Consider the following 27,102-nt stretch of genomic DNA (forward strand, 5'->3'; position numbering starts at 1 on the left):
TTTCGGAATGACTATTTACTTAGTAGAATTGACAATTTTGCTGGTTGGGGCCTGTTGGGGCCAATTATTACAGTTGATTTTACCAAGTTTTTTTTTTGTGTGTACCCTCGCCATATGTAATGAGATAAACTTAAAGCTAGAAAATACGTTGAAGGAACAGTCTGCCAAATATAATTTACAACTAAAGAAGAAAGAAGATGAACTAGCCAAGTTAAATGCTAAATCTTACTGACAAATTAATTTAATACTTTGGACGATCTTATTTCTACACTTGCATCTGAATCAGGCTCACCTTTCACTGTTCTTTAGTTACAAGGTAAAAGTTAATCTTACTATGTAGGAACTTGAAATAAAATATAATTTACAACTAAAGAAGAAAGAAAATGAACTAGCCGAGTTAGTGGCCAAAAATGCTATATCTAACTGACAAATTGAATCAATACTAAGGACGATCTTAATCAGGCTCAGACCTTCCTGTTCCTCAATTATAAGGTAAAATTCACTCTAAATATGTATGAACTTAAAATATTTGTATTTATTATTTAAATTTCAGATGCAGGAATCTTAAATATAAATCAGAAGGGTGGTGGTGGCGTAAAAATAATGTAATGTAAGGTACCGATCAAACTGAAAAATAAACAAAAGCTTTTCAATTACCAAGAAGTACACACAAAAAAAAAACTTGGTAAAATCAACTGTAATAATTGTCAAACAGGCCCCAACCAGCAAAATTGTCAATTCTACTAAGTAAATAGTCATTTCACAACAACAAAATACACACAATTAGCAAAGACACAAACCCAAAGCAAAAACAAAATACACGTAACTATTTTAATAGTTACGTAACTATCTTTGTTGGTCAATTTTACCAAGCAAATTTTTTTGTGTGTTTAATCAAATAAAACCTGATGTTTGAATTCAAAATCCTCACGATCGGGCGAAAACAAAACAAAGTGGCTTAGTGTTTAGTGATTTATTTATATACAAAGTTTTTAAATTCTAAGCTTTCCAAGCAAAACTAAATTAGAATGCCTGTCCACAAAGCTCCGAACTGCATGGTAAAATTGTTGCTGCTGGTGTGGAAAAACTTTTCCTTGCTTCCCGGTCGACCGTGCTACATTATCAGTCTCTTCATTTTCTTCGCAATCCTGCCATTTTTATGTATGTTACTTAGGGTTATAAAGGACTTAAGGAAGCAAGTAACCGTACCAGAACCATTACCAACTGTTGGACTTTTAAAATCTTTTCCGTAAGCCATGCTCTTTTGCCTTTTTCTAAGATGGAATTCTAATTTTTCATGTCAATAGTGAAAACATTTATTACGCACCTCAAACTAATATGCTCACGTCGCTTGTGGAACAATTAAAAAAAACTAAAGTCACAGGCTTTAAAAATTCGATTAAACTTCATGAGGCGTTAGTCGGTTTTGATGGCATGAGTGTGATTGGAATTCAATTTGACCACGGCTATTTGGAATGGCCAGATAAATTATCTTTCGCCCTGCGTGCTCCTATAAAATCTGGTGCAGATGCTGAGGATATGTTATCAAAGGAGGGATCTCTACTGTATCAAAGCAATTTTTTAAGCGTTCAGCAGGCATTGAGCCAAGCGCATATTACATACAAGCTCAAGCAATTGGGCAAGGATCGGGAGAATATTACGTTTCCAGAAATTAGGGACCTTCCCTCCCCACTAATTTATAAATCAAAATACTCATTTGCTTTACAAAGCCTCGCAAAACTTGTAATTGAAATCATAATATTCTTCGTGGTCGTCAGTTCGACAAAGGTAGGTTCACCGAAGTTTTACCATAATGTCTAAATTTCTCCGTTACAGTATATTGTCCAAGAAAAGGAACTCCAGCTTAAGGAGACACTTCACCTATTGGGTGTTGGCTCCGGCTTGCAGTGGCTGGCATGGTACATCCAGAACTTCATAGTGCTTTCGATCGGATCGGCGATAATAACGTTCTGCTGGAAAATCACCCTAACAAAAGAGGGCATAAGCTTCCTGCCGTTTACCCATTGGTCGATAGTCCTCTTCGTTCTGCTTGTGCTTAGCCACTGCATGATCTGCTTTAGCTTCCTGATGAGCAGCCTCATCTCCACGACGCGTCACGTCTCCCTGATCACAATCCTGACCTTATTTGCCACTAATCTTCCCTTTTGGGTCTTTCATTCCGTTGGATGTGCGGAGGGGCTAAGCGCCTTCGTCGGCCTTTTCATTTTGTCCGGTTTGAGCTTATTGGCCACCAGCGTTACCGATTGGGAGTCCTATGGTGACGGCCTGCAGTGGGATAATCTTTTCGTGACCTCATGGCCAGGCGACTCAATATGCGTTGGATATATCTTGCTAGTAATGCTTCTGGCCAGTTTGCTATCCCTGATCATCTGCCTATACGTGGAGAAGATCCGTCCAGGTTCTTACGGGGTATCTCGTCCCTGGCATTTCCTCTGCACCTGCTGTTGCCCCACCGAAAGTCTCGTGCCCTACAAGCGGGTCTTGAACAGGATTCTCGGCATGCATCGGGCTACTCCAGATGTTGAGCGACACGAACCTAAATTTTTCGAGGCAGATCCGCAGGATAAAACCGCCGGCGTTCAGATCAGAGGTCTCAGCAAGACCTTTGGCAAGATGGAGGTCGTGAAAAGCGTGAGTTTTGATATGTTCGAGGACCAGATTACGGTGCTAATGGGGCACAATGGAGCGGGCAAGACGACGCTGATCAGCATGCTGACTGGATTTCTTTCGCCCACTTCCGGAACGGCACTGGTAAATGGCTATGACATCCGAAAGGAACGAAACAAGGCCCGAAGCTGTATCGGCCTGTGTCCGCAGCAGAATGCCCTCTTTAAGAACCTTAGCTCGGCCAAACACATCTGGCTCTTCAGCCGGCTGCGAGGACTGAGGGGCGCGGAGGTCAAGGCGGAGGTGGACAAGTATCTGGAGAAGCTTAATCTGCAGGAAAGGAGGAAAACGGCAGCACGAAATCTCTCTGGCGGAACCCAGCGTCGACTGAGCGTCGCCTGTTCGCTCTGCGGAGGTGTCAAGGTATGATTCCTAATTAATCTAAAAGTATGTATAAAAAACCAAATTTTGATAATTCATTTTGAAATTTGTTTGCCCAGAAAACGATTGAAACTTGAGGGATTGACACTAAATTTATTTAGTTTTAATGACGTTTCATTAGATTTAATACCAGACATTAATAAAAATACTACACACAAAAAAATTTGCTTGGTAAAATTGACCAACAAAGATAGTTACGTAACTATTAAAATAGTTACGTGTATTTTGTTTTTGCTTTGGGTTTGTGTCGTCTCTAATTGTGTGTATTTTGTTGTTGTGGAATAACTATTTACTTAGTAGAATTGACCGTTTTGCTGGTTGGGGCCTGTTTGACAATTATTACAGTTGATTTTACCAAGTTTTTTTTTTGTGTACTTATTTAAATTTCGGTTTTTGTTATAATAATTTAGTAATACTGCTAATAATACAAATAATTATACAATAATTCTACACACAAAAAAAAACTATGTAAAATTAACATAGAAAAAAAGTATTTCACTATTTTCTGAAGTTTTTATGTATTTTGTTGGTTTATTTTTTGGGTCATTGAATAGTATTTAACAATTAAAATATTAGTAAACCTATTTACGAAACTTTGTTGTTTTATTCATTTGGCAAGTTAATAGTAACGTCTCAATTAATATCGTAGCAAAACTATTTTATTTGTTTGCGTGTATTTTGTTGTTTTATTTTTTGGGGCATTAAATAGTAACACCACAATTAATATCGTAACACAACTATTTTTTTCCTTCATATATTTTGTTGTTCTAAAAATACGATTATAAATTGTATGTCAACTATTTTTCTGGACTTAGGGTGGTTAGAGTATCCGACTCATAATCTCTGGGTGGTTAGTTCAAATCCCGCTTTTGCAGATGATATTTTTCTTTTTTTTTTTTTGTTAAATGTTGATTTTAAGTCTATAGATTTTCCTCTACAAAAAGCATTCTTCTGTGGCCTAGTGGTTAGAGTGCTTGACTCCGATGGTTGCGGCCCTGGTTCGATTCCCAGCGGAGGCTTTCTATAAATAACTTCCATATAAATTAATATAACAAATTAAATTAAAAAAAAAAAAGTTAAAAACATAATTAAAAAAAAAACAACAATTTTTTTTCGGGTTAAATACTATTTTGTAGGTCATCCACTATTTTATAGGTAATCTCCTACTTTTTGGGACATTTTCCATTTTTTATGGGTTGGGGCAGTTTTCACTATTAAATAGTTGATTTTACATAGTTTTTTTTTGTGTGTATAATTTAAGGTTGATCTTATTTTTAAACATACTTTTTGTTTTGCTGTACTTTTTGATTCAATCGTTATCCCTAAAAATACTAAGAAATATTATGTTCCAATTATCAAGGTGCTTATCTGCGACGAACCCAGCACCGGATTGGATCCCAGCGCCCGGCGGGAGCTGTGGAAACTAATTCTGGAGGCGAAGGAGGGCCGTACTATCCTTTTGACCACCCACCAATTGGACGACGGGGAGGTCCTCGGAGACCGCATTGTCATTATTAGCGATGGTCAGCTTCGATGCATTGGATCGCTGCCATTTCTCAAGAAACATGTGGATGCCACCTGTCTCTTAACCTGTGAAACTAGAAAACGATGTGACGTGGCAAAGCTAAATTCTTTGATATCCCGTCATATGGGTGAAATCAGGCCGACAACCACAAGAGGGCGAGATGTTTGCTACAAACTGCCGCTTAGCAAGTCAAATTCGTTTTCCTCGTTATTTAAGGATTTGGAGAACCATATGAATGAGTTGGGTGTACGGGGATTCGGCATGAGCTCCGTGAGTCTCGAAGAGATTTTCATGACCTTCGGCGCGGAGGACTCGCGCTCTCGAAAGCCTGGAGGTGCGGAGAAAAGAGATGATGACGACGACGACGACGACGATGATGATGATGATGATGATGAGGATGAGGCTGCGAATAAGTGCTGTGGAAATTTAGTGAGACACTGGTGGGCGATGATGATCAAGAAGACTCTTTCTCTTTATGACAGCAAGGTAATTATTTTTTAAAACTCAATAATTATTCTCTACGAAATACACCGCTATTCATTATAAAGAATCTAATTGAAATATGTTTCTGATTTCCACATAATAAAAGATTTACTTCCTGCTGCTTCTGTCGCTCCCTATCATTTACTACTTGACAACGCTTTTGAAGGATAAAGATCCGGAGGATTTGGGAAAAATAACCATGAATATTGGCGAATACGGAGGCGACAGGGTCACCGTTTTGGTGTCAGAGCAGGCAAACACATCCTTAGGCGGAATACGTACTTCGCATCGAGTCGCGGGAATGATCGGGAATGACATCAAATCAAAAGTGATATCAGAGCCAGTCGACGTCTACACAAAGAACGCATTTAAGACGAGAAAGGGAAAGGGTGAGATTACCTTTATGCCGATGGCGGTCACCATTGGAACCCCTCTGATCGGCTGGGTCGGACCCCAGCACTATGTTCATGCTGCGCCCATGGCTCTTAATCTAATCTACAATGTCATGGCCCAGGAGCTCCTTGGACCAAAAATCTCAATAGAGGTATCAAGCGCTCCATTTAAAAAAAGAAGGAAAGTGGAATATTTATCCCCCGATACCTCTAGAATACCAATATACGTATTAATCTATTTGATCATTGCAATGATCCTGTTCTCGAACGGGATTATCCGAGAGAGAGTCTCGCATATGAAGATGCAGCAGGAGGTGTCCGGACTGGGCATGCTCACATATTGGCTGAGTCACCTGCTCTTTGACATGGTGGTCTTTTTGATCTTGGCACTGGCCCTGTTGCTTCCACTCTACAAATATGCCCCCTGGGATATGCTGCTGCTCGTTCTGTTTTTCATCGGACTGGCGGGCCTGATATTTACATATTTCTTAACGTTGGCGTTTTCGGCCACATTCCTAGCTATATCTTTGATCCTAATTGCGGGTATGGGCCGAGATTCAAGTGGAATGTATTTGGCTTGGCAGCACTACCTATAATTAAGAATAAGTTTTAACTAGATGGTTTTTTTTTGTTAAATTGGCGTCTGCTTTGCGCCCAACCAAATATGTAGATCCAATTGAAAATATGTTCCTATCCATTTTAATCATTAACCTTCGTCTTTCAGCTTACCTAGCAGTATTCGTTATGTTTATTCTTGGATTACTGGCGGTGTTTAATAATTTTGTTTATGCCATTTTCTATGTTGCTTACCTGCATCCTATGTTAGCCGGTTACTTTTGCCTAAGCAAATGCTTCCAATTTTTGTACATGTGCGGATCCTACAACTTAGTGCCAGAACTAAGTGACGGACATTTAAATTGCGTTAACCCCTTAGCTATCTTAGAGCAGGAGTGTGTGTGCGAAAGTGAGTCACAAAAATGCTAGAAGCCGACAGTAACCTAACGTATTATTCACAGATCCAATGACTTGGCCGGAGATGATTATCATGATTGTTGGGGCTATCATTTTCTGGCTAATAATAATGTTTATTGAGTACGGCAGCTGTGTTTGGTACAGTTTCAAGGGCGTTTGCACATTTGCACGAAAGAGTCCAATTGAAGATCCCAAAGTCGCTAGGAAGGCAGAGAAAATTCAAGCTATGGATGCTGATCAAATAGGAAGCCGGGCACTGGTCGTAAGAGAGGTTACAAAAAAATATTGCTGCGGTCCTCTAGCCGTCAACAATATTTCCTTTGCTCTCAGGCCGTAAGTAACTCATTTGTCGTCTGTAAAAATATCTTCAGTTCTTTCTTTATTTTCCATAACTTACTTAAAACTTTCTTTTTTTCCAGGCACTATTGTGTCGGACTGCTAGGCCCCAATGGAGCCGGAAAGACAAGTACGTTCAAAATGATTGTGGGCGAGCAATCAATTGACATGGGTAATATTTTCATCACGGGCTACAGCATGAAAACTAGGCGCAACAAGGCGATGAAGGAACTAGGCTACTGCCCTCAGTTTGACTCGTCCTTTGAGTTTCTTACTGGTCGCCAGTTATTGAATTTCTACCTTCTGTTGCGTGGCACTCCAATTAAAAAGTTGAAGGAGCGATGTGAACTACTGGCTGATCAGTTTGGATTTAAGAAGCACTTGGATAAAAAGGTAAATATTTGCACTAGTAAAGTGGTTTATACTAAATTTTTATCAAAATATCCTTTGTTGTCTCCAGATTAGCTACTACAGCGGTGGAACCAAGCGGAAAATCAACGCTGCGATCGCGTGTAGAGCGAAGTCACTCATTTGCTTGGACGAGCCGAGTGCCGGAGTGGATCCTGCATCGCGGCGTCACGTTTGGACCATCATCGACGAGTTGGCCGACAAGGGCAAGGCCGTGTTGCTCACCTCTCATAATATGGACGAGATAAACGCCCTTTGCTCGAAAAGCGTTATCCTAGCGGGGGGCAAAATCTACGCCATGGGGTCGATACAGCACGTCAAAAACAAAGTTGCCAAAGGAATGATGCTTAAGACGGTTGTAGTTGTAAGAGCGGAAGTGTAAGTTCTAAGCTCAATCACAGCATCTTTGAATATTTTATTGATTTTCTCTCCAGAATGGCGAGTGTACTCTCGAAAATTGAGGATGAAGTAAAGAAAGCCTATCCCAATGCAATTATTAAGTGAGTATGTCTTCGAGACTATAGAACTTTGTTCCTTTGGATATACCTAATTCATCAATGATCATAAGCAATTAATTTCTTTTTTTTGTTTTAGAGAAAAGTATGAGTTTAGTGGCAGGCTTACATTCCAAATCCCCGAAGAAGGCAGCAGCTGGTCGCAGATTTATAATTTTGTTGAAAACAATCGAAACTCCTGGCAGCTGGCTGATTATTCAATTATACAGGTATCGTTGGAAGATGTCTTCGAGGAGATTGCCGAAGAGAGGCGCTATAGATAGGTACTAGAGCCCTTTAAAAGAGCCTACTGATCAGCTGATATTATTATAACAACTTATTTGAGACCCATTTGACCCGGCTAGTTAATTTTGATCAATTTACCAAAACTGAAATAACCCACTTCAAATGGGTTTCAAGTAAGTAAGTTTTATTGGCCAAATTCGGTAAATCAAAAAAAAAAAAGGAAAAGATTTTCATTCAAAATAGAATACGCTTTAATGAATCGTTATATTTTTAACGCTAAAGTTCACATTTCGACCATCCGTTAATTGTGTAAATAAAATTAAATGTGTTTATACATTCTTCATATTTGTATTCCATCAGGCCAAGCTGGCTTACATCTCTGACCCACTCCAGCCATTGCCTAATTTACAACCCCAGCTTTTTTTCAAAGTCGATTTTCCTACACATGTTTCAATTACACTACCTATCTCATTTGAGGCGACAAATGTAACACATCATAAAACAAAAGCCAGCTCACTTTCACTCTGGTATTCCACGCTCCTGATTTTATGTTCATTCATTCTGTTGCGGCATTATGTTTTGGCTTTCGCCGTGGGTGAGGGATGCTGCTGAATGCATTAATTAAATTTAATTAAAATGTGTCAACTGAGCTTGTCATAACAAATTCGCCTCACATTTGAATTACACCCCACGACCCGCTTAGCCCCACATCCAAGTAAAATGCGTCAACAGGAACGTTGTCAACAGTAACAAAATGGCTCATTAAAAACTTTTATGCTGATGAGATGGCGACGGCTGTAAAAACTTGGCCAAGAAGTGTGGCCAGGGTAAGTATATATGTATATGTATGTGCGTTTAGTTAATTAGCGACGTTATAATGCAGATACACACTCTCTTTTTCTCCAGGTAATTTAAGCTCACCTAGATAGCACGCACATCCCATTTGGTCTCATCTTGTTTGGCAATATTTTCATCAACTGTTGCTTTTACCCTTAGCATCTAAGCCTTATGGATATAAGAAGGCGTACATGTTCATTGATGGTCGTGAACGTGCGATAAACAGTTACTTTTCACGCCTGGTGCAAAGTCACGGTTTCTAGGATACAATAGAAAAGAAAAAAAAATATATTAGGAACAATATGCAAGCATAAACTGTGAGTACTACAATCAAACAAATTACCGATTAATAATTTATAACATTATTATTATCAATTGATAAGTTAAGATGCGATTAAAATAAATATGTACTTATATTCCTTTTAGGGCTGGAGATGGTTCTTTCTCTGCATTTATTATTATTATTTTTTAGTTATCGATTTCCTAAAATGTTGTAACACCTTATTCAAAAGATTAATATTAATACATAAAATACTTGTTAAATATGATAATATTTATGGTTTAAACGACTTTGGAGCTAATAGCAATTTCCCTGAAATAGTGACTAAACATAAATCCAATCAACCTTAGGATGGACACATTTAATCGTGACTTTCCGCATCCCTTTCACAGACTGTTGCACACTTTCGCCCATATCCGATATGCCTTTCACCCCGTAACCCCAATTGCCACAGGATCCGTGGAATAAACCTGCAGCGGCACAAAAACACCCGTGGGTGTCGTTAATTGAAATTATTATACTTGTCTGTGGTATCATAAATGCGACTCGTTAAATTTGTATGTATGACACTCCATAGTCGGGCGTGCATAATGCGTGAGTGGATATGTGAGGGCTACACATACGTATATATCCGAGATATATGCAGCCTCATATCCTGCTCATTTCGCTCGTCCCCGATGTCGGGGGTCTATGGAGTGTCTCTTATTTGCATGGCGTCGTCATCGCTTCAGCGACAAAATGGAAATTTGTTGCCGCATTGCTCATGGCGTTGCCACGCCCCCACCGCACAGTGGTTCCGCTTGTATGGGAGCAGCGGCCAAAAATACTTCTAGTTGTTATATTATTACGAAATTTTCCCCAAAATTCTATAAAAATATTTTAATTATAGCAACAAAAAATTGGACATATCGCCCGATTATATCATATAGCTACCATACAAAATATCGGACCAAATTTGAAACTCGTTGCTATTTTTGGTTTCAATTTTTTTTTTATTTAACTATTATTGCATCTAAATCATATTTAAGCGGATAAGAAACCACGCCTTCGGGTTCTTTTCCGCTTACGAATATTAATCCGTTAGTTTTGATTATTACCTGTAAATTACTTGAAACATAAAAAAACCAAATAATAATAATAAACAAAAAATCCAATAATAGCAAAAGAAAACAAAAATTACAATTTGAACCTAATAAAAACACGAAACACGAATAAAGGACACAATAAACAGCTGATTTGACCTTAAAGACAAAAATAGAGGCTATTAGTAGATTGTTGATTATGGACACATCTGCAAGTATCTGCAGCTAGCTTTAACTTTTTTTATACCTTAAGGTATTAACAATTACACTGAATAAAAAATGAATCGGGGAATCTTGGGGGAACACAGTTAAAACTTTAAATAAACATAAATAGACGAATACAACAGCTGCTAAAAACATTAGAAAGTAATTTCATAATAAGGACAACACAAGTTAGCTTTTATTAATATTGAAACTTAAAAATAATACCTTCAACTTTAAAATCCATATCACAGAATATTAATTTGGACACGTAATTTAAGAAATACACGCTTTTAAAGTTAGTGATGCGCGCAGTTTTGCTTTGCGACTAAACACTTGCTCACGACTTTAGGTCTTTTTTTAAAAAGTACCGATAGTTTTCCAGAAAAATCTGGTATGCCACAAAGAAGCTTGAGCTTTTTAGAGAAAATTTGCATACCCTTTTCCAATTTTGGGTTCAGTCGATTTTTTGAATTTTGGCCTATGGGGGAAACCACTGTGCACCGCGCCCATTCCACCCGCTCCCCAGGCGCCCACTTCAAGGACCCCCCTTTTGGGCCAACCATGTGTGAGGCCGTTGTTGCTGTTTTAATGTGTCAAGTGTTTTATTTGCGCGTGTTACCTACTTTGATTTTATTTGCCCGCTCGCCAGGGAAACTGCACTGCTATTTAAATCGAAGAATTGGTAGCAAAAAATAAGTTGAGAATCACCCTCTAAAAAAAAGGTTATTTTTCAACGCTAAGCGCTATGATGAAATATTAAACAAAAATATTTATAGGGTGTTCAATTGCGTTGCAAACTTTGTAAAGTGTAAAAGTGTAAATCAATTCCAACAACAATTTCTATACAAAATATTTTTAAAGGCCTACTTTTGAAAACTATTTTGTATAGAAATTGTTGTTGGAACTGACTTACACTTTTACACTTTACAACGTTTGCAACGCAATTGAACACCCTATTAATTTTTTGTGACAAACAAAATAAGACAATAACATCAATTGTTTAACAAAGAAAAACTAATTTTATGAATATATTATAAATGTATTATTAAATTATAATTATGGTTTTTCATCTAACAAAAATAATGGTTTGTTATTCGAATAATTTAATAATTTTTTAAAATCATTTTTTCTGAGTGCAGAAAAAGTACCGCTTTCTCCCAAAAAAAAACACCCCAACCGCCCTTTATAACTTCCCAGTAGTATGGTTGGGAGGATAGGTGGTGCTAGGGCATTCCACTCGTGTATACCTCACTTGCTTTTATGTTTAATTCATGCGCAAATTGTCGCGGAAATCTGACGTCAAGTGTATTAAACGCCATGCTCTGCTTTTGATTTATGGACCCAGTTGGTGCCAGTGCCATTTTTGGAACCGGGATGAGGATGAGGATGAAGGGTGTTGCCGCGGTGCTGGCCGTCAATTCCAATAGCGAAATGAAATTGTTGCTAATTTATGAGCAAGTAAGCCATGGCCTGTTTCAGACCCTGTCGCGGTCCAAAAATTCTTTGGATGCTTAATGAGCTGCGACAGTTGGACGATTTAAAATTCCGCGTTTAAAGTTGAACTGGCAAAGGGATTAAGCGAATGGCAAGCTATAAATTGTAGATCAATGGGCGAATTATTACGGGTCTTTGAAAATTGTGGACCCAGCTCCAGAAATGCGTTATTGAATTGTAAATACGAAAACCAGTTGGGAGTCCCAGGATTTCGTTCATAATAATAACTGAAAATGGTTTATATTAAAGTTAATTATAGGTTGTATTACACAATTTTTAATTCTTACACAATGCCTTTTCTTATCACAGATTATTCAAAATAAATCCTCGATTTGTAAAAATCTTATTTTTACGTTCCTTTGAAGTTATAAAGACATTTACTATCTCATTAAGATATTATCTACATTCCGGCCGCAGCGATTCTTCGTATAATATTTTGCATATGGTATTCTACAAGAGCCCTATCAATTGAGTCCAATCTTGTGACCATTACGGCACCCATTCATCAACTCCTTGCAGTCAATCATCAAAGGAAGGATACTTAAGCTGCCCATTTAATATCAATTAACGCGACAATTTGGGCGAACACACCCCGAACACGACAAACGCTTATTATGCAACTGGCCAAACAAGCCGCGGAAGAATCTCGTAGATTGAAATCTGGTGTGCAACCGATAGAGGAAAGTGTGGCTATTGCCCAGGGCTTTGATGTTAATGGAACTGTAATTATGTGCCCATTATAAATGGATCAATCAAGAGCGGGAATGTACGAATAGCTGGGGAACGGACTCCAAAGGCCACTCGGTTATTATTTACAATAATTTTCTTCAAAAGAAAACCGAGAGCTTCCTAAATTTGTCGATAATAAAATTTTTTAACCTTTAATGTATACAAAAAATATTAAAATATTAGTTAAGATCTAGGGAACCTTTTAAGAAGTTAGTATAGTATACTCGTAATTTTTAGGAATGAAAATTTCCAGCCGATGATAATTACACAAATCAGGGCTTCGGAATCACATTTCATTTATACACTTAGGCTTTCGAGGGTTTTTATCTGTTGGAAATCAATCAACATCTAGCGAATTAATTGACGATCCTGCCACTTTGTCTTCCTTGTCTGCATATCAAGTTGCTGTCGCCGCAACTCGACGCTTTCGAATGCCATGGATGGCTGCCAAGATGCTGGCTCCCAGATAACTGGTTGGAGCTGGGGTCCTAGCCAGAGTCATTTGGGGCCATCCCATCCGAGCCCAGCCAGGTGGGCTCGAGATCGATGCCAAGTCAGGAAGCCAAAGCGCAAGCCAGCAGCGGAAATCATTTGGGAATCGGAGGAAGAGGAGCTGTGATGCCAACTTTGCTATTTAAAAGTTATAGCTGACTTGTTCTTTCCATTTAGGAATTGTATAAAAATTACTACTATTTTCTAATCAAATAATATAGAAAAAAGAATTCAAATTACGAAACAAATACCGTTAGGGCTTTACAGAAAGTTTTAGTAAATATCCTTTATTCTCTATATATATAATTTTTTTTTAAAATATATTACCAAGTAAAATAGATTTAGCCACATTCTAAGGTTAACAGCACTGCTGAGAAGACTGATCATTATGCAAGACCCGCCGAGAAGAGCTTCTTCTGGTGCTGTTACTTGTTGTTGTCTTCTCTCACTGATTACGTAATCGCTGGAGAGTCGACTGGTGTAGACCGTTTTAATTGCCGCAAATTAAACTATCATTAAAATATGTAGAAAATCTCGTGGAAAGTCGCCCCATCCACCGCATCTTTCCTCCGGTCTTGTCATAGCAATATCAATTTCGCATTACATATTACATCACAGCCCAGTGAGCCACAAAAAAAAAAAAAAAAAAAATGTATATAGGAAAAAGGAAAAATCGTAAATTGATTAAAAGCCATTAACATGTTCTTTATCACTCAACACATATGGCCGACTGAAGTTGCCCAGGAAGAGCTCAGCTATTGGAGTCGCTCCATGTGGGATTGGGTGTAGGCCGAAGTTGTTACGGAGTAGACTGCCCAGCCTGCGGTTAAATTAAAGCTTTGGGCCCCAATAACCAATCCGGTAGCCTCTTTATCATAGGGAGGAGTCGTCCAGTTGGGTGCTCAAATTTTATGACCATGCGTTGATGAATGGTTTGAATGGGCAGGATGTTGGCATTCACCAGATGTACTATATGCAAGACGATCAGATCGAACTATGCGTTGCGTAAACTTGAAATTTATGGAAACTTAATTTTTGTTTTAATTGATAAGCATAAGATAGCATTCTAAATCTATGAAATTGTTTTCTTTCATATTTGTCAGAAAACTAAATGCTAAATGAAAACTAATATTTTCCTTGCAAAAAGCAAACCAGTTTAAATAATAAAAACATATTCAATTCGTTCTGATTTCATTCGAATTTATATTTAGAACAGTAATTCTGCTGTTTACCTAACCAAGTTTCATCTGCCACCGATAACAATCGCCGCTTCTCTCCTGGATAAAGTTTACCCAACCGAAACCGAACTTGGCCACAAAATGTTTCCCCCCAAAAGTCCACAACCTTACTCGTATTATGCGATTCATCAATTTTATTGTTTCCTCTCGCTTTGTTTTTGTGCGTTTTTTGCCATAAAACTATTGCAATTCCAATTTGGCCATTTCCATTTCGGACCGCAACTAATTTCAACTTTATTATTTGAGTTCGATTCAGGCGATGGTCAAGAGGAGTCAGAGGCAATAAATCACTCATACGACAAGTGAGCCAAAGAGGAACTGATTGGAATTTGGTAACTTGGGGGGAAAATGAGAAGGGAAGTGTCGCCAAGTGTTGTATAAAATGTTCATGGCTCAACGACTGAGCGAGGGTCTTGACTTTCTCCTGTCTTGGCCGCTTTCCTTTTACTGCTGGCCAATTTCCCGCTTATTTACGCAGCTGACATGTGCAACACGTGCGCTGACAAATCATCGATGTATAGGAGGTCCTAGGGGGTTGGATATAGCCCTAACCCCTTTTCTGCAGGGAGACAATTTAACACCTGAGCGAAAGCCAGGCTGAAATAATTTATTGACACATTTTGCCTGCCACACACTTGGCCACTTGGCTTTGATTTCACCCCTCTGCCAATTTCACGCCCAGGCGAGCAGAAGCACCCTGTATGTTGGGGTTCAAAAACCCCTGTACATTAACAAAAATTTGTATATAATATATACAGAAAATATTAGAGAATATATAAAGATTATATCAAATAAGTTATAAAATCAATTTTATTTGGTTACATTTATTCATTTGGGTTTAAATCAGTTATTGAGCTCACACACTGTTTTTTCCTCAGTGTAAAATAGGAAAACTGAACTATGTTAAAGGCAATGTCCTCCTTTCCGATTTCGTTTCTGTTTTGTTTTATCGCTGCCTTAACACTTCGCTGCGCTTAAATGGATGTGCCTGCTTTTGTCGCTTGTATTACACTCACTTAGGACCAATTATGGCTAATGTCTCAATTAAGCGGCAGTTATGAAAATTATTGACTCGCGCACAGAGCTCACTCGGCTTACGGTCATAACCTTTTTTTTCCATCTTTCGTTGCACCTAGTTGCTGTGGCAATTGCGGCTAATGGGTTAAGTGCAAGTCTCTGCAAAAGCCTTAGCCCCAACTGATTAGATAATGCTGCCCCTAGGTGCACTGACGGTCACTGTCCTGCTGATGGACCTGCGTGGAGTTCAGGTTGAACGTACTCCACTGAGGTGGGACTTTAAAAAATAAGCGAGTACCCAAGCTGCGGGTTTGCATGGACTTAAGCGATGGGTGGGGCTGAATTTGATGGACATTTAATGGCACTTTTCAGACTTGGAAGATGTTTGATAAAAAATTAGTGTCTTGTTCTATTTTTAACATTTTGATAGTGTTCTTGAATTTAAAAGAATCTTATAGAAATTTAGAAAAGTTATTAAAAATACCTTTTCTGTATTCATAGTTTCAAGCAAATAATAAATCTGATATTGATTTCTTCAAGATCCTACTATTCTTTTAATAACATTTCTCTCGTTTGGCATTCTTTAAGAATAAATTCTTATCTCAGCCTTTTGCCCCCTCCCGTTTTCAATTCAATTTTTCAATATATTTCCACTTTCCATAATTTGCCCCCCTCCAAAATCTCTACAAGCAAACGGCTTTATTTAACTGGCACTCAATTCATGTTAACTCATTGTACAGATGTTCCTCTTGGAGAACTCACGGGATATATTTTCGAAAAAAGAAATCAAGTTGTAAAATGTTCAGGTTTTTGCTGCATCATGATGTGCTCCTCTCACCTCTTAACTCCACTCTGGCCGTAATGTTCGCGGTGATCTATTCAAATTTCATAACATGTGTCAAAGTCAAAGCGAGAGGCAGTTAAAGTTGCCTTGGCTACTTGGTAATATAATTCCCCCACTTCTCTCTGCAGAGGTAATAAGATATGCTCAGTTGGGTCCTCTCGTATACACACAGAAAAATAAAACATTTTGTTTTGTTATTTTAAAGATTCCAATATACACTAATTTTAATTCATAACATGTACTGTATTTAACAGCTAAGAATCTGGGATTTAGTAGTTGGGGAATTTTAAGAACATTTCGAAACTTTTTGAATACCACATTTTTTTCCACTTTTCTTTATCAGAGAGCGCTCTTTTTCCTAGCATTTTGATAATTTTATTTTGCAAACGGGTGTTGTCTTTGCCTCACATGAGTAGTTACACAAAATCACCGGATGCTTCAGAAAAAATTAATTATTTTTGGCTTATTGTCCTCCTTTTTATTTCCCTTTAACCAGTCCACATTAGAAATGGACAAAGGAATAGATTATTAAATGTACGGTGCAACTTGATATCGTCGAAGATTTTGAATCAATGCAATCTGAGCTTAAAATCCCCGTAAGTTTCTCCCAGGTGATGGAATTAATGGGTGAGAACACAAATTTAATCGATTCCTTCTTCGTTAGAACCATTTAATCACATTCTGAGCCACGCATGTAACTGCCATCATTTTCACTTGAGAAAATGATTCTTGCAGTGTATACTTGCCTGTTCTGCATCGCACACTCACTGATTGTGATTGGGATGCCTGCAGTGCGGACTTCGGCTACCGTTGGAGTCGCTAGTCTCTGGTTCTTATTCTCTGCCAGCCTCAGTGAAAAATTTGCCTTAAATTTAATTTTTTTTTTCGTTTTTCGGTTAGCCAGCTCATTCATGTTGCCAGTTTGTCTCAAAGCTCCGTTATGGTGTGAAAACCAGTTGTCCCAGTCGCCAAGTCTCCAGTCTTCAGTCCCCTGCGATTCCAAGTCGTTCTCCCAGTTGGCAGCTTAAGGTGAGCTGCATAGTCGAGGAGATTACTTAATTATGAAGTAGGTCCGACAGAAATCGAGGGGAATAGAAGGAACATCGAAACGAATCCACCTTCTGCTTGAACTTCCTCTTTATCCTCGTGTTGGCAGTAAAACTTTATCATTTGCCCCATTTTTAGATTTTGCTATACCTGGAGTATAAACTTTGCTTAAAAGATCTTAATCACTGAAAATAATTTTAAGGTTTCGTAATCCTAAATTGTAAATATTTTAGCCAAGCGATTATAAATAATTCCTATGTATTTTTTAATGACCTCAAAACCAAAGAATATATAATGAAATAAATAAATTACTACGTATAATTATTATAATTATAATTATCTACAATGAATGGCGGAACTGTGCATATTTTCAAATTTGTATTACTACAGAATTTAATTTTATTTCACTTTATTATTAAGGATTAAGTATCCTGCAAAACATTATTTTCCTCAAAGCGTATGCGATATTCACCCTTTCCAACTTCTTTCCCCTTTTTTATATTCCATGTTATTTTTTGTCTCCTCCTTTTGGGTCTTTGCATTTGTTTTAAGCTTATCAGCTAGTACAAGTATGAAGCACCAAAAAATTGCTGTAAGCTTCGCAAAAAATATGACATTGACAGACACTTAAAGCTGCTTAGTGGCGTTTTCAGATAGCTGCAACTGAAAGTTGGTCCTTTGCATAATTTGTCCCCCCTGAACCCACGAGTGGTGCAGAATTTGTAACTTTTCCTTTGTGGATTATTTGCATAGAATGTTTAAAGCCTGGCCTAAGCCTCAGCTGCTGACAGTGGCTAGGAATTTCCTGCTGCTTTAATTAGATAATTTGTGCGGGCTCGAGAGGAGAGGTGCCATCTATTTTCCCCGGATCTTGGACCACCGTCCACACCTGAGGGCCCGCGAATTTGCATTGCTAAGCACTTGCAAACATTTCATTATGCAGCTTAGCGAAATATCTAATGCAGCCCAAGGGCAGGAATTCCAAAAGAATTTTCTACCCACTCGCCATATAATATAAATATAATGAAGGGAAGAAGAGAGCAAAAAGGTGGGTCCTCAGCCAAAGTGGTTTCAGGTTGGTTATGGGCTATGAATTCCTTGGCAAGGGTCTTGTGTCGAAATGGAATAAAAGAGGAATTCAAAAGAAGGTAGAATCTAAACCAAGTCAGGGTTAATTGTATCCATAACGAGTGGAGAAATTTCAAGAAAGCCCTCGTAACTGAAAGAGTAAAAAGCTTATTAATAACGGAAAATAAATAAATATATATAAAGTATAAATAATACATATTAAATGAAATAGACTACAATATACAAAGGATGTAATTAGAATGGAAACTCGCGTCATAATAACTGTCAATAACAGATTATGTAAAACTTGTTGTTAATTTGTATTTATGAGCCATATTAAATCTCAGTACATGCATGCCATATTAGGCATATTAATATGTTAGAATTAATTAACTGAAAGGCTTTTTATACCCGTTACTTGTAGAGTAAAAGGGTATATTGTATTCGTGCAAAAGTATGTAACAGCTAGAAGGAAGCGTTTCCGACCCCATAAAGTATATATATTCTTGATATTCTTAACTAGCCGAGTCGATCTAGCCATGTCCGTCTGCCTGTCCTTCTGTCTGACCGTCTGTCTGTCTGTATGAACGCTGAGATCTCGGAAACTACAAAAGCTAGAAGGTTGAGATTTCCCACCCATATTCTTGGGCTTCCTACGCAGCGCAAATTTATTTCAGCCGAGGGCCACGCCCCTCTAACGCCCACAATTGCCCAAAAATGTGTCTGGGGCTCACACCTTTAAAGATTTCCAATGCAATTTTGTTGTGTATATTTATACCTACCGAAATGTATCAAGTCGGACCATTCATCAAAAAGTTATGCGTAATCAAAAGAATGTGCTATATCCATCTCCCTCGCACTCCCTTTAGCTGAGTGACGGGTATTAGATAGTCGGGACACCAACCCGACTATAGCGTTCTCTTTTGTTTTATATTAATTAATCATTTCATGAATACCTGACAAATTACATATAACTAAAATTAGTAAGTTAATATTTAATTCGACAAAGGTATGGCATGCATGCGCGGATCCACGGGGGGTAATATGGTTAATATGTCACCCCACTCGGGCGAAAAATGAAAGATATTTTGGTATTAAAAAAGTATGCAACAAAAAAATTGTTCTGATATCACCCCCCACAAATAAATCCTGGGTCCGCCACTGATTGCATGATAGTTATGAAGGTATAATATTTTATTCTCAGCTATTAATTTGAATTGGTATTTTCTCCTCATTCTTCATACAGCATTAAATATGTCTGTTTTCTTTATCAATTTTTTTGCGCATTTTAATTCTAAACCCATTTGCCATTTTCTTTCCCCTGAAGACGCTAGCATTGAAAAATTATAACGCAAAGTATTTTCAATTTAGAAAATAAGCAGGAAACGACATGCCATGCATTTTCCGAGCACTTCCCGCTTTTCTCCCCAGTGACCATTTGATTTTTGCCCCGCTCCTTTGCCGCTCTGCTTTTTTCTTGCACTTTTTGCGCCACTTGCTTCAGTCTTTTGCCTTTCTCCGCTTTCAGCATTCTGTATTTTTATTTAAGTTGGCCTTAAAACAATTTTATGACACCATAAGTACAAAACAAATAAATTCCCTGGTCACTGCCACGGACCGCACGCTCTTTCCTCTAATGCCCACTGCATTCATCATGCGACCCGTTGGCCCAGTCCCGCCCTCGACCCCGTGAAACAAAAGCAAGAATATGATAAATAAATGCAAGGGTAGCGGGCGAAAAAAATGGGAAAACTGTTTCGCTGTGCAGCGAAGGATTCAAGGCAACATGCACCAGCGAAAGTAGCAACAGCTGCCACTCCTCTTCCACCACCAAAAATACAATCAGTAAAACCCAAAGAAAAAACATAATAAAAATATAAGACAATGGATGGCTGAGTTGTTGAAAATTGAATGCTCTTTGTAAGGTGTAAAAATTCCGGAAAGTAATTAAAATCAGATACGAACAAAAGCATGGATACCTAGAATAGTATTGATTTTCAAGAATTTATTTTTTTAAACATATTTATTAATATTAAATTTAAATAATAGTTACACTTCAATGGCTAATTATTTATATTAAATATTATATTATATAATTATTTTACACTTATTTCATTTTACAAACAAAAATATAAATCCTCACCTTATATGACTTGGAAAATTTGTTAAATATATATTTTCTAAAACTCACTCAGCTTTTTAAATTTTTACTTTTATTGATTACTTTATATAATTATATATTTAATAATACAATATAATATTCTTATATATAATTATAATAGCTATAATTTAATTTAATTTAGTTTATTTCTTTCTTTCTTATTTCCCAGTGCTACAAGGAATTCCTTATAAATTAATGCACTAGTCACAAAAAAAAAATATATATATATTATATTATTAAAATATAAATTTCAAAAAATTTGCCTAATTAGGTGATTATTTAATTAGGTGAGAATTTATATTCTTCTTTGTAAAATTAAACAATTTAAAATTACTGTTAATTTTTCTTTTATACTGATATGGGTTCTAAGTCCGAATGTTTTTTATTGGAAAAATAACATTCATACTTATATAAATCCGGAAAAAAAAACTTTCTGTGAGAATTCCAAAGTAGTTGAAACGCACTGTTTATAGAATAAAACCAGCAATTACCTTACTCCGGCAATCCCATGATCTACATGTACATAAAAGGCTTGAAGGACCACCCACAGTTGGCACTACAAACCGATCCGTAATACCCTAAACCAGAGGACTCTGGCTCAAAAAAAAAGTAAAGCGCAACTCGGGACTTCATAGTGCCGCAGAGCGGCAAATAAGTGTGTGCGCTTTTGGGTTGATTTATATGGTCTGCCCCAAACGCCCCACGAAAACCCAAAGGATATATGAACATATATCTCTGTGCATCTGTAGCTTGCACTCGCTCGGTGCCAGATTTCGGTCCCTGTCCTGCGGTGGCTTTCCACATTTTCCTCCCTCGCGGAAAACTTTTATTATTACAACGCTCTGCGAAAATGCGTCCAACGATTTTGGGATCTCCCTCGCCGCCTCCCTCGAAGCTTCTTCTGTTTTTCCTTTTCGCTTTTTTAATAAAACACGCAGCAATAAAATTCCAGCTGTGTTTACGTGATTGGAAAACGATTTTCCATAGCGGCGAGCATGAAAAATTGTTCTCAAAAAAAAACCTACAAGAAAATCGACCAAATTTGTTTTTTAAGTTCTGCACAAAATGGTGTGAAAAATGCAGCGGAAAAATATATATAAACATTTATGTTTTTTTTCTTCCAATTTTTATTGCTTAGATTAAAATGATATTTCGGGGGGGGCGGGCATGAGAGGGGGGTAAATGTATATGTAAGTTAAACCGAACCTTCCCTAGCCATGCATTCTTAATGACCTTGTAAGTTTTATGAGCACGCTGAGAGCGAGCAGTCAATAAATTTTCATTACCTTAATTCATGTTTTATGCACGCAGAAGTTGAAGTAGCAGTCGAAGATGCTTTGAGCTGCCCTCAACATAGAGTTTTCCATATTTTCTATATATATATATATATATATAATCTATATATACGTTGGCTGGACAGTGGTCAGCTCTCTGGACTGCCGTCTCACATGTTAAATCCCAAAATTTATGATCCTGTGGTCAATTTGGAACATATGGCTGCCACTGTTCCTCCTTTCTTCTAGCTTGTTGGCAGCTTTCAGCCATAAATTGGAGTGCTGAGGTCCAGAAAAAAACCATTGAAAAAAGGGTTACAAGAGGCTCCTTTTCGGGTCCCAGCTTTGGGGTTATATTTGAGGGATTTTTATGGATAAAGTTCTCGTTGATTGGGTTTGCAACGAAGAACAACAGCTGGCTGGCAAATTATGGAAATGAAAACCAATTTCCAAATCCGCATGGAAAAAAATAAAGCAAAAACTAAATTTCTAATTTAATTTATTACTTTTTAATGTCCCGATGAGATATTTCACTACTTTATTTCCTTTAATATTTTTAAAAATATATTCGAATAATTTAACTTTGTATTTGTATATTTATAGCTTCAGAGTATGACAATTTATGTTCTAGTTTACTTAAAGCCACTGCTGAGGTACCCCGAAAACGAGAAAGATACTCCCCAAAACTTGTGCATATATGTAACATATGTCAGGCACCGAACAAAATTTATGATACCCCAGGACACTAAAAGCGGTGAAGTTGGGTGGCCGTATGAAAAAGAGGGTTGGGTTGCCATTTATCATGTTTAATGCTTTTGAGTGATTATGGCAGAAGCTACCTGAATATGCCCGACTAATATTTTAGCATCAGTCTCAAGCTGTGCCTACAACTCAGGCTAGATGAATTATTCACGCTCAGACGGGACTTTCCCTGAGCCGGTGGAAAGCCAATGAAAGGCTGGAAATGAATTGCAAATTCAAAGTGTTTACCGAAAAAAACGCACAGGAACTCTGAAAAACAAAAATGTGAGGTAAGTTGTCTGACAAATGTAACTATTGTATCTCTCACATCGTTTCCTCATGATATGGCAAAGAACTTTGGGGCTTATTGAATTATCCGATTTGTGCATCAAATTGCCAGTCTAATACGAAAATAGATTGAAAGTAGGAAAGTTGCAACTGCAGTCCGCAACACACATGCAAATGGAAATGCAATCGAGTGATTTAACTAGGAACTCACCTGACGCAGACAAAAGTTTATGGGCCAACTTTGGCAATGCCTCTCAAATCAATCGATAAATGAAATGTAATCCCCATGCAGATGCAACGGCAGATGCATTCGTGTTTTGTATGAATTTTAATGCACCCTCCCCCTAAAAAAACCTCACCGTGCTGCAAATGCATGCCCCATTGCCGAAAACTTTTAGCCATCCATTCAGTGGGTACAAATTCTTCTTCTCGTCGAAACTTTTGCTTGCATGGACATAAAAACACGAGTTACACGAGGTAATTTAAGGCTTTATTGCACGTTTTGAAATAACATTTTTAAAAGGTTTAGTGAAGCCTAATTGATAAATTTAATTTTTCAGTAATATATATTCGGATAAACAATAGTTAAACAAAATTATTAAAACTAACCAAAATTCTCCGAAAAAAGCATTTAAATTGAAGGTTAAAAGGTTATAACTAAAATATATAATAATTTTGTTTGTATTATTTTATTTTTTAATATTTTTTTTGTCTCTAATTTTTTTTTTAAAGATTTCACCATTGTCTATATTTTATTCACTTGAAATACTTTTACATTTGTCATGTGTGCCTTTGAAAATATGTGAAATCATTTTAAGAAAGAAAGGCTAAAAGCGAAATTTTGGGAGCAAGATTCCAAGCTGCCTCTTTCTATTCCACTGCCTTTTAAAAAACCAAGTAAAATACATAAGAAAATAGCAGCAGGAAAACGGAAAATACAAATCGAGTCGAGTAAAAATGTTTAGGTAGCAAATGCGGCACGTGACAACTGCAACTGTGAAAGTTTTTCCCGCCCTTTGCCTCCAGTTCGCCCGCATCGCGTATACGACGTGTGGCACTGTGGGAAATCCCTCGTCGCTCAGCCATGCCTTCCGATCTCCTCCCGTCCTAAAGTCACTTTTTGGCCTTCTCCTGGCTGTTGTCTATTGAGCAATATGTTTTATTTTTATCGCAAATTGGTTGAGTTGCAGGCCGAAAGGGAATTTTGGGTGAAAGCCAGGGAGAAAGTCTTGGTTTTTTATGTGCATTTAGTGTGTATTTTGGCGTGGGTTGGGTTGGTGGGGGTTGGTTCGGTGACGAAGTAGTCAGGCCTAAAAAGCGTCAAATGCTCAACTTCAGGCAATGTCTTTTATTTAGCCGGAGGCCATTGGCACGCACGGTGTAAAAAGAATTTGTCACTTGGGGGTTGAGCAGTAGGGGTTGTCTTTCACACTTAAAGTAGATTACCAAGGGAGTGCCATATCTTGCCGGAATTTGTTGGTTCTCAGATAGTTCCTGCCTGTCGAGTTACTTTGCGTTTCAGCCAAGTGTAAGTTGATAAGGGAATTTCGGAGGGTGAATAGGTTTCGAACCTTTACGGGAAAAGCTCAAAGGAAGTCGTTGAAGGGCGTAACTATATCTTAATTTGCTTTAACGTCTTACTTATTTGCCCTTTTGGTTAAGTAGTTAGACATTCCAATATAATATTAAAAGCCTTACAATATTATTACTAAATTTAAAATAATTTATTTACAAATTTCGGCTGCTATTGCAACCATTATATGCATAACTTGTTCTTATTTTTTAATTTCTAAACTTACTTAGCAATATTTATTTCTGTGAGGTTTATCGGTTAGATAAGTAAAGGCAAAACAAGTGTACTTTTCCTTAAAGTCAAATTGGCTACTTAAACGTTTTTCCAAATACAATAAGTATTTGTGAGCACAGCTGGGTTGACTAACCTATATATTACCCTATACGCATTACCTTGGCCTGGTTTTTATTATACTCATCAGCAATTGTGCTCGAGGCATTCAAATCCTGAACGGAGCATTCCTTAACTTCTCATCTAACCTGACTAGCACGCACACAGTTTTATTCGCAAATACAGACGGAGATAAGGCCTCAATATCCTCGATTCAAACTGCCAGGCCTTTCGATATCCTCACCCCTCGAATATGGGATCTTTGCGAGGAGGGGGGCCAAGATGTCAATGCTAGTTATAGCCAAGAATCGCAGTCGCAATCGAAGTTGTCGTATTCTCAGCCTGTTTATATATACTATATACATATATGAGGGAATTTTTCCAATTTTGCTGATGGCATTTTAGGTGACACGGAGGAAGGGCTCCTTGGAGCAATGTAAGGCGCAGCCATCTCTTTGGTCTGCCTCCTTTTTTTACAGCCTGCCCGGGGTCTTTGACGTGATAGGAGGGAAGTCGGCTAGGAGGGGCTAAAAATTGATGGCACATTAAATTGGGCCACCAGAACATGACAACGTCGGAGTCTATGAATGCAACATGGCAACAGACACATGGCCATGTCAATGGCTCAATATGGAATGGGCTTTTTATTGTCCCTCAAGCAGACGAAAGGGGGCAAGTGCCAAGTAGTTATTTTTTGCACCAAGGGAAAAACTCAATTTTCTGGCTCATAAATATTTGTTTAAACTCAAGCTTTGATTCACTTTTTCGCCCTTCATCAAATTTTGTTTACAATTTCTCGTGCTACTCCCTTTTGTTTGTACGGGAATATCCTGCATGATTTTATGGAGCCAGCCATGGAGTTTTTATTTCCACGTTTATTGATTTATAATGTTTGCAAAATATAAAAATACTTTCCGCATAAAAATACTTTGCATATTTTTTCGCTCACACATATTTGCACTCGTTTCGCTTCCCTTTGAGTTGGAATTGGATTGGTTTGATTGATGGGCAGCATATTAACATATGTATTTCGTTATTTTATTTGTCATATGGGTGTATTTTTTTGCAGCTTTGTTTATTATTAAATATTGTTTATTCATGCTTTTTGCTACGATGCGTTCTGTTATTGTTTTTATTTCGACAAGTCAATTTGGGGCCAATAGGGAATATTTATGTGCAATTAAATGTAATTCATTTTCAATGACTGATTTATGGTTGGTTAATAGTTGAGCTCACCTACTTATTTTTATGGGAAATTATCAATTGTGAAATGGCAATCAATTGAGATTATAAACTGTGTCGGATAATCACAGTGAGGAAATTTTGGCGAAATCAATTTTAAAGTTTAATAGAAAATGTCTTTTAATGGTAAAAAAGAAATTGATGTATTACCAATATGGCATGATTATTAGAGTTTTCAACAAATGAAACATTGTTAACTTTTAAAGAAATTACCTAACTAATACATGTTTATATTTAATTGACGTATAATTCACCTAATGTATTATTTATTATTTTAATACCCTTGCGAGGGTATTATAATTTCAGTCAGATGTTTGCTTGATCAGCACCAAAAGCCGAGTCTATCGGACCGGATCGGACCACTATATCTTAAGGCTCCCATTCAAACAAATATAAGAAAATTCATTGTAACTTTGTAGGAAGTAGGCGTTTTGATTTTTGACAACTTAAAAACAAAATTTAAATAGACACGCTGAATCTGGAATCCCTGGAACTGCGCCGAGTGAGCATTAAACTATATGTATTTACTTTATCTGCAAGGGTATATAGGTTTCGGCTGTCCGAAGGTAGCTTCCTTTCTTGTTTCTATAGATATACAAATAATTGTTAAAATATCTTAAGTGCCAAGTGTTCAACTACTTAAATGCAGGGTTCGGAAAATAACACACAAAGTACTATACAAATGTAAAAACTTGAAAATGATTGATACGCACAGTATACTATTCCTTGTGTATTATACATGTGTGAAATAAAATGTGAAGTATTCTATTTAAATAAAATACATACATGTATTTTATTTTGACATGTACATTAAGTCGTGTACTTTATTTCTGACGTGTACGAAGTAATTTCGATTTCGTACATCACTGTTATGTTAACACTTAACATTCTTATTAAAAACTTGTAAAACCGAGAATTTAGAAGATGATGGTCATTTATATATTTGCTCGACGAGCAATTCTCGTATTACACCATCACTAGAGGTTTTATTATACAAGATCAAAAACCGCGAATTCTTGAGGAGATAATGGTCACTTGCATATTTACTCGAACAGCGCTATCACTTAGAAGATTTAACATGCAAGGTAAAAAACCGCGAATTCTTGAGGAGATGATGGTCACTTGTATATTTACTCGTAACGCTATTACCTAGAAGTTTTATCATACAAGATAAAAAACCGCGAATTCTTCAGAAGGTGATGGTCATTTATATATTTACTTGAATAACAGTATTCT

General features: G+C 37.4%; 2 protein-coding genes across 4 annotated transcripts in view; both read left to right on the forward strand.

Annotated features, from left to right (window-relative positions):
• Window positions 1–1,028: 1,028 nt before the first annotated feature.
• LOC108056920 (phospholipid-transporting ATPase ABCA3) lies at window positions 1,029–8,216 on the forward strand. 3 transcript variants are annotated; one of them, XM_044393837.2, is made up of 11 exons: window positions 1,029–1,249; window positions 1,308–1,788; window positions 1,837–3,051; window positions 4,430–5,080; window positions 5,184–6,012; window positions 6,194–6,433; window positions 6,486–6,774; window positions 6,861–7,170; window positions 7,238–7,563; window positions 7,620–7,685; window positions 7,780–8,216. In XM_044393837.2, exons 1-11 carry the CDS (start codon window positions 1,029–1,031, stop codon window positions 7,961–7,963), a joined length of 4,812 nt encoding a protein of 1,603 aa, XP_044249772.1. In that variant the 3' UTR covers window positions 7,964–8,216. The 3 variants fall into 3 exon arrangements, with proteins under 3 accessions (XP_044249772.1, XP_070071959.1, XP_070071960.1); XM_070215858.1 differs by lacking the exons at window positions 7,238–7,563; window positions 7,620–7,685; window positions 7,780–8,216 and having other exon boundaries at window positions 6,861–6,907; window positions 6,975–7,078; XM_070215859.1 differs by lacking the exons at window positions 6,194–6,433; window positions 6,486–6,774; window positions 6,861–7,170; ... (1 more) ...; window positions 7,620–7,685; window positions 7,780–8,216 and having other exon boundaries at window positions 5,184–5,621; window positions 5,684–5,973.
• Window positions 8,217–22,534: 14,318 nt separating this feature from the next.
• The window catches only part of fz (frizzled class receptor), a 120,627-nt gene continuing 116,059 nt past the window's right edge, over window positions 22,535–27,102 (forward strand). The window contains exon 1 of the mRNA XM_070215862.1: window positions 22,535–22,723. The gene's annotated coding sequence lies outside the window, so the exon portion shown is untranslated. The remainder of the gene's footprint in view (window positions 22,724–27,102) is intronic.

Source organism: Drosophila takahashii, chromosome 3L (genome assembly GCF_030179915.1).
Source record: "Drosophila takahashii strain IR98-3 E-12201 chromosome 3L, DtakHiC1v2, whole genome shotgun sequence".
Classification (NCBI taxonomy): Eukaryota; Metazoa; Arthropoda; class Insecta; order Diptera; family Drosophilidae; genus Drosophila; species Drosophila takahashii.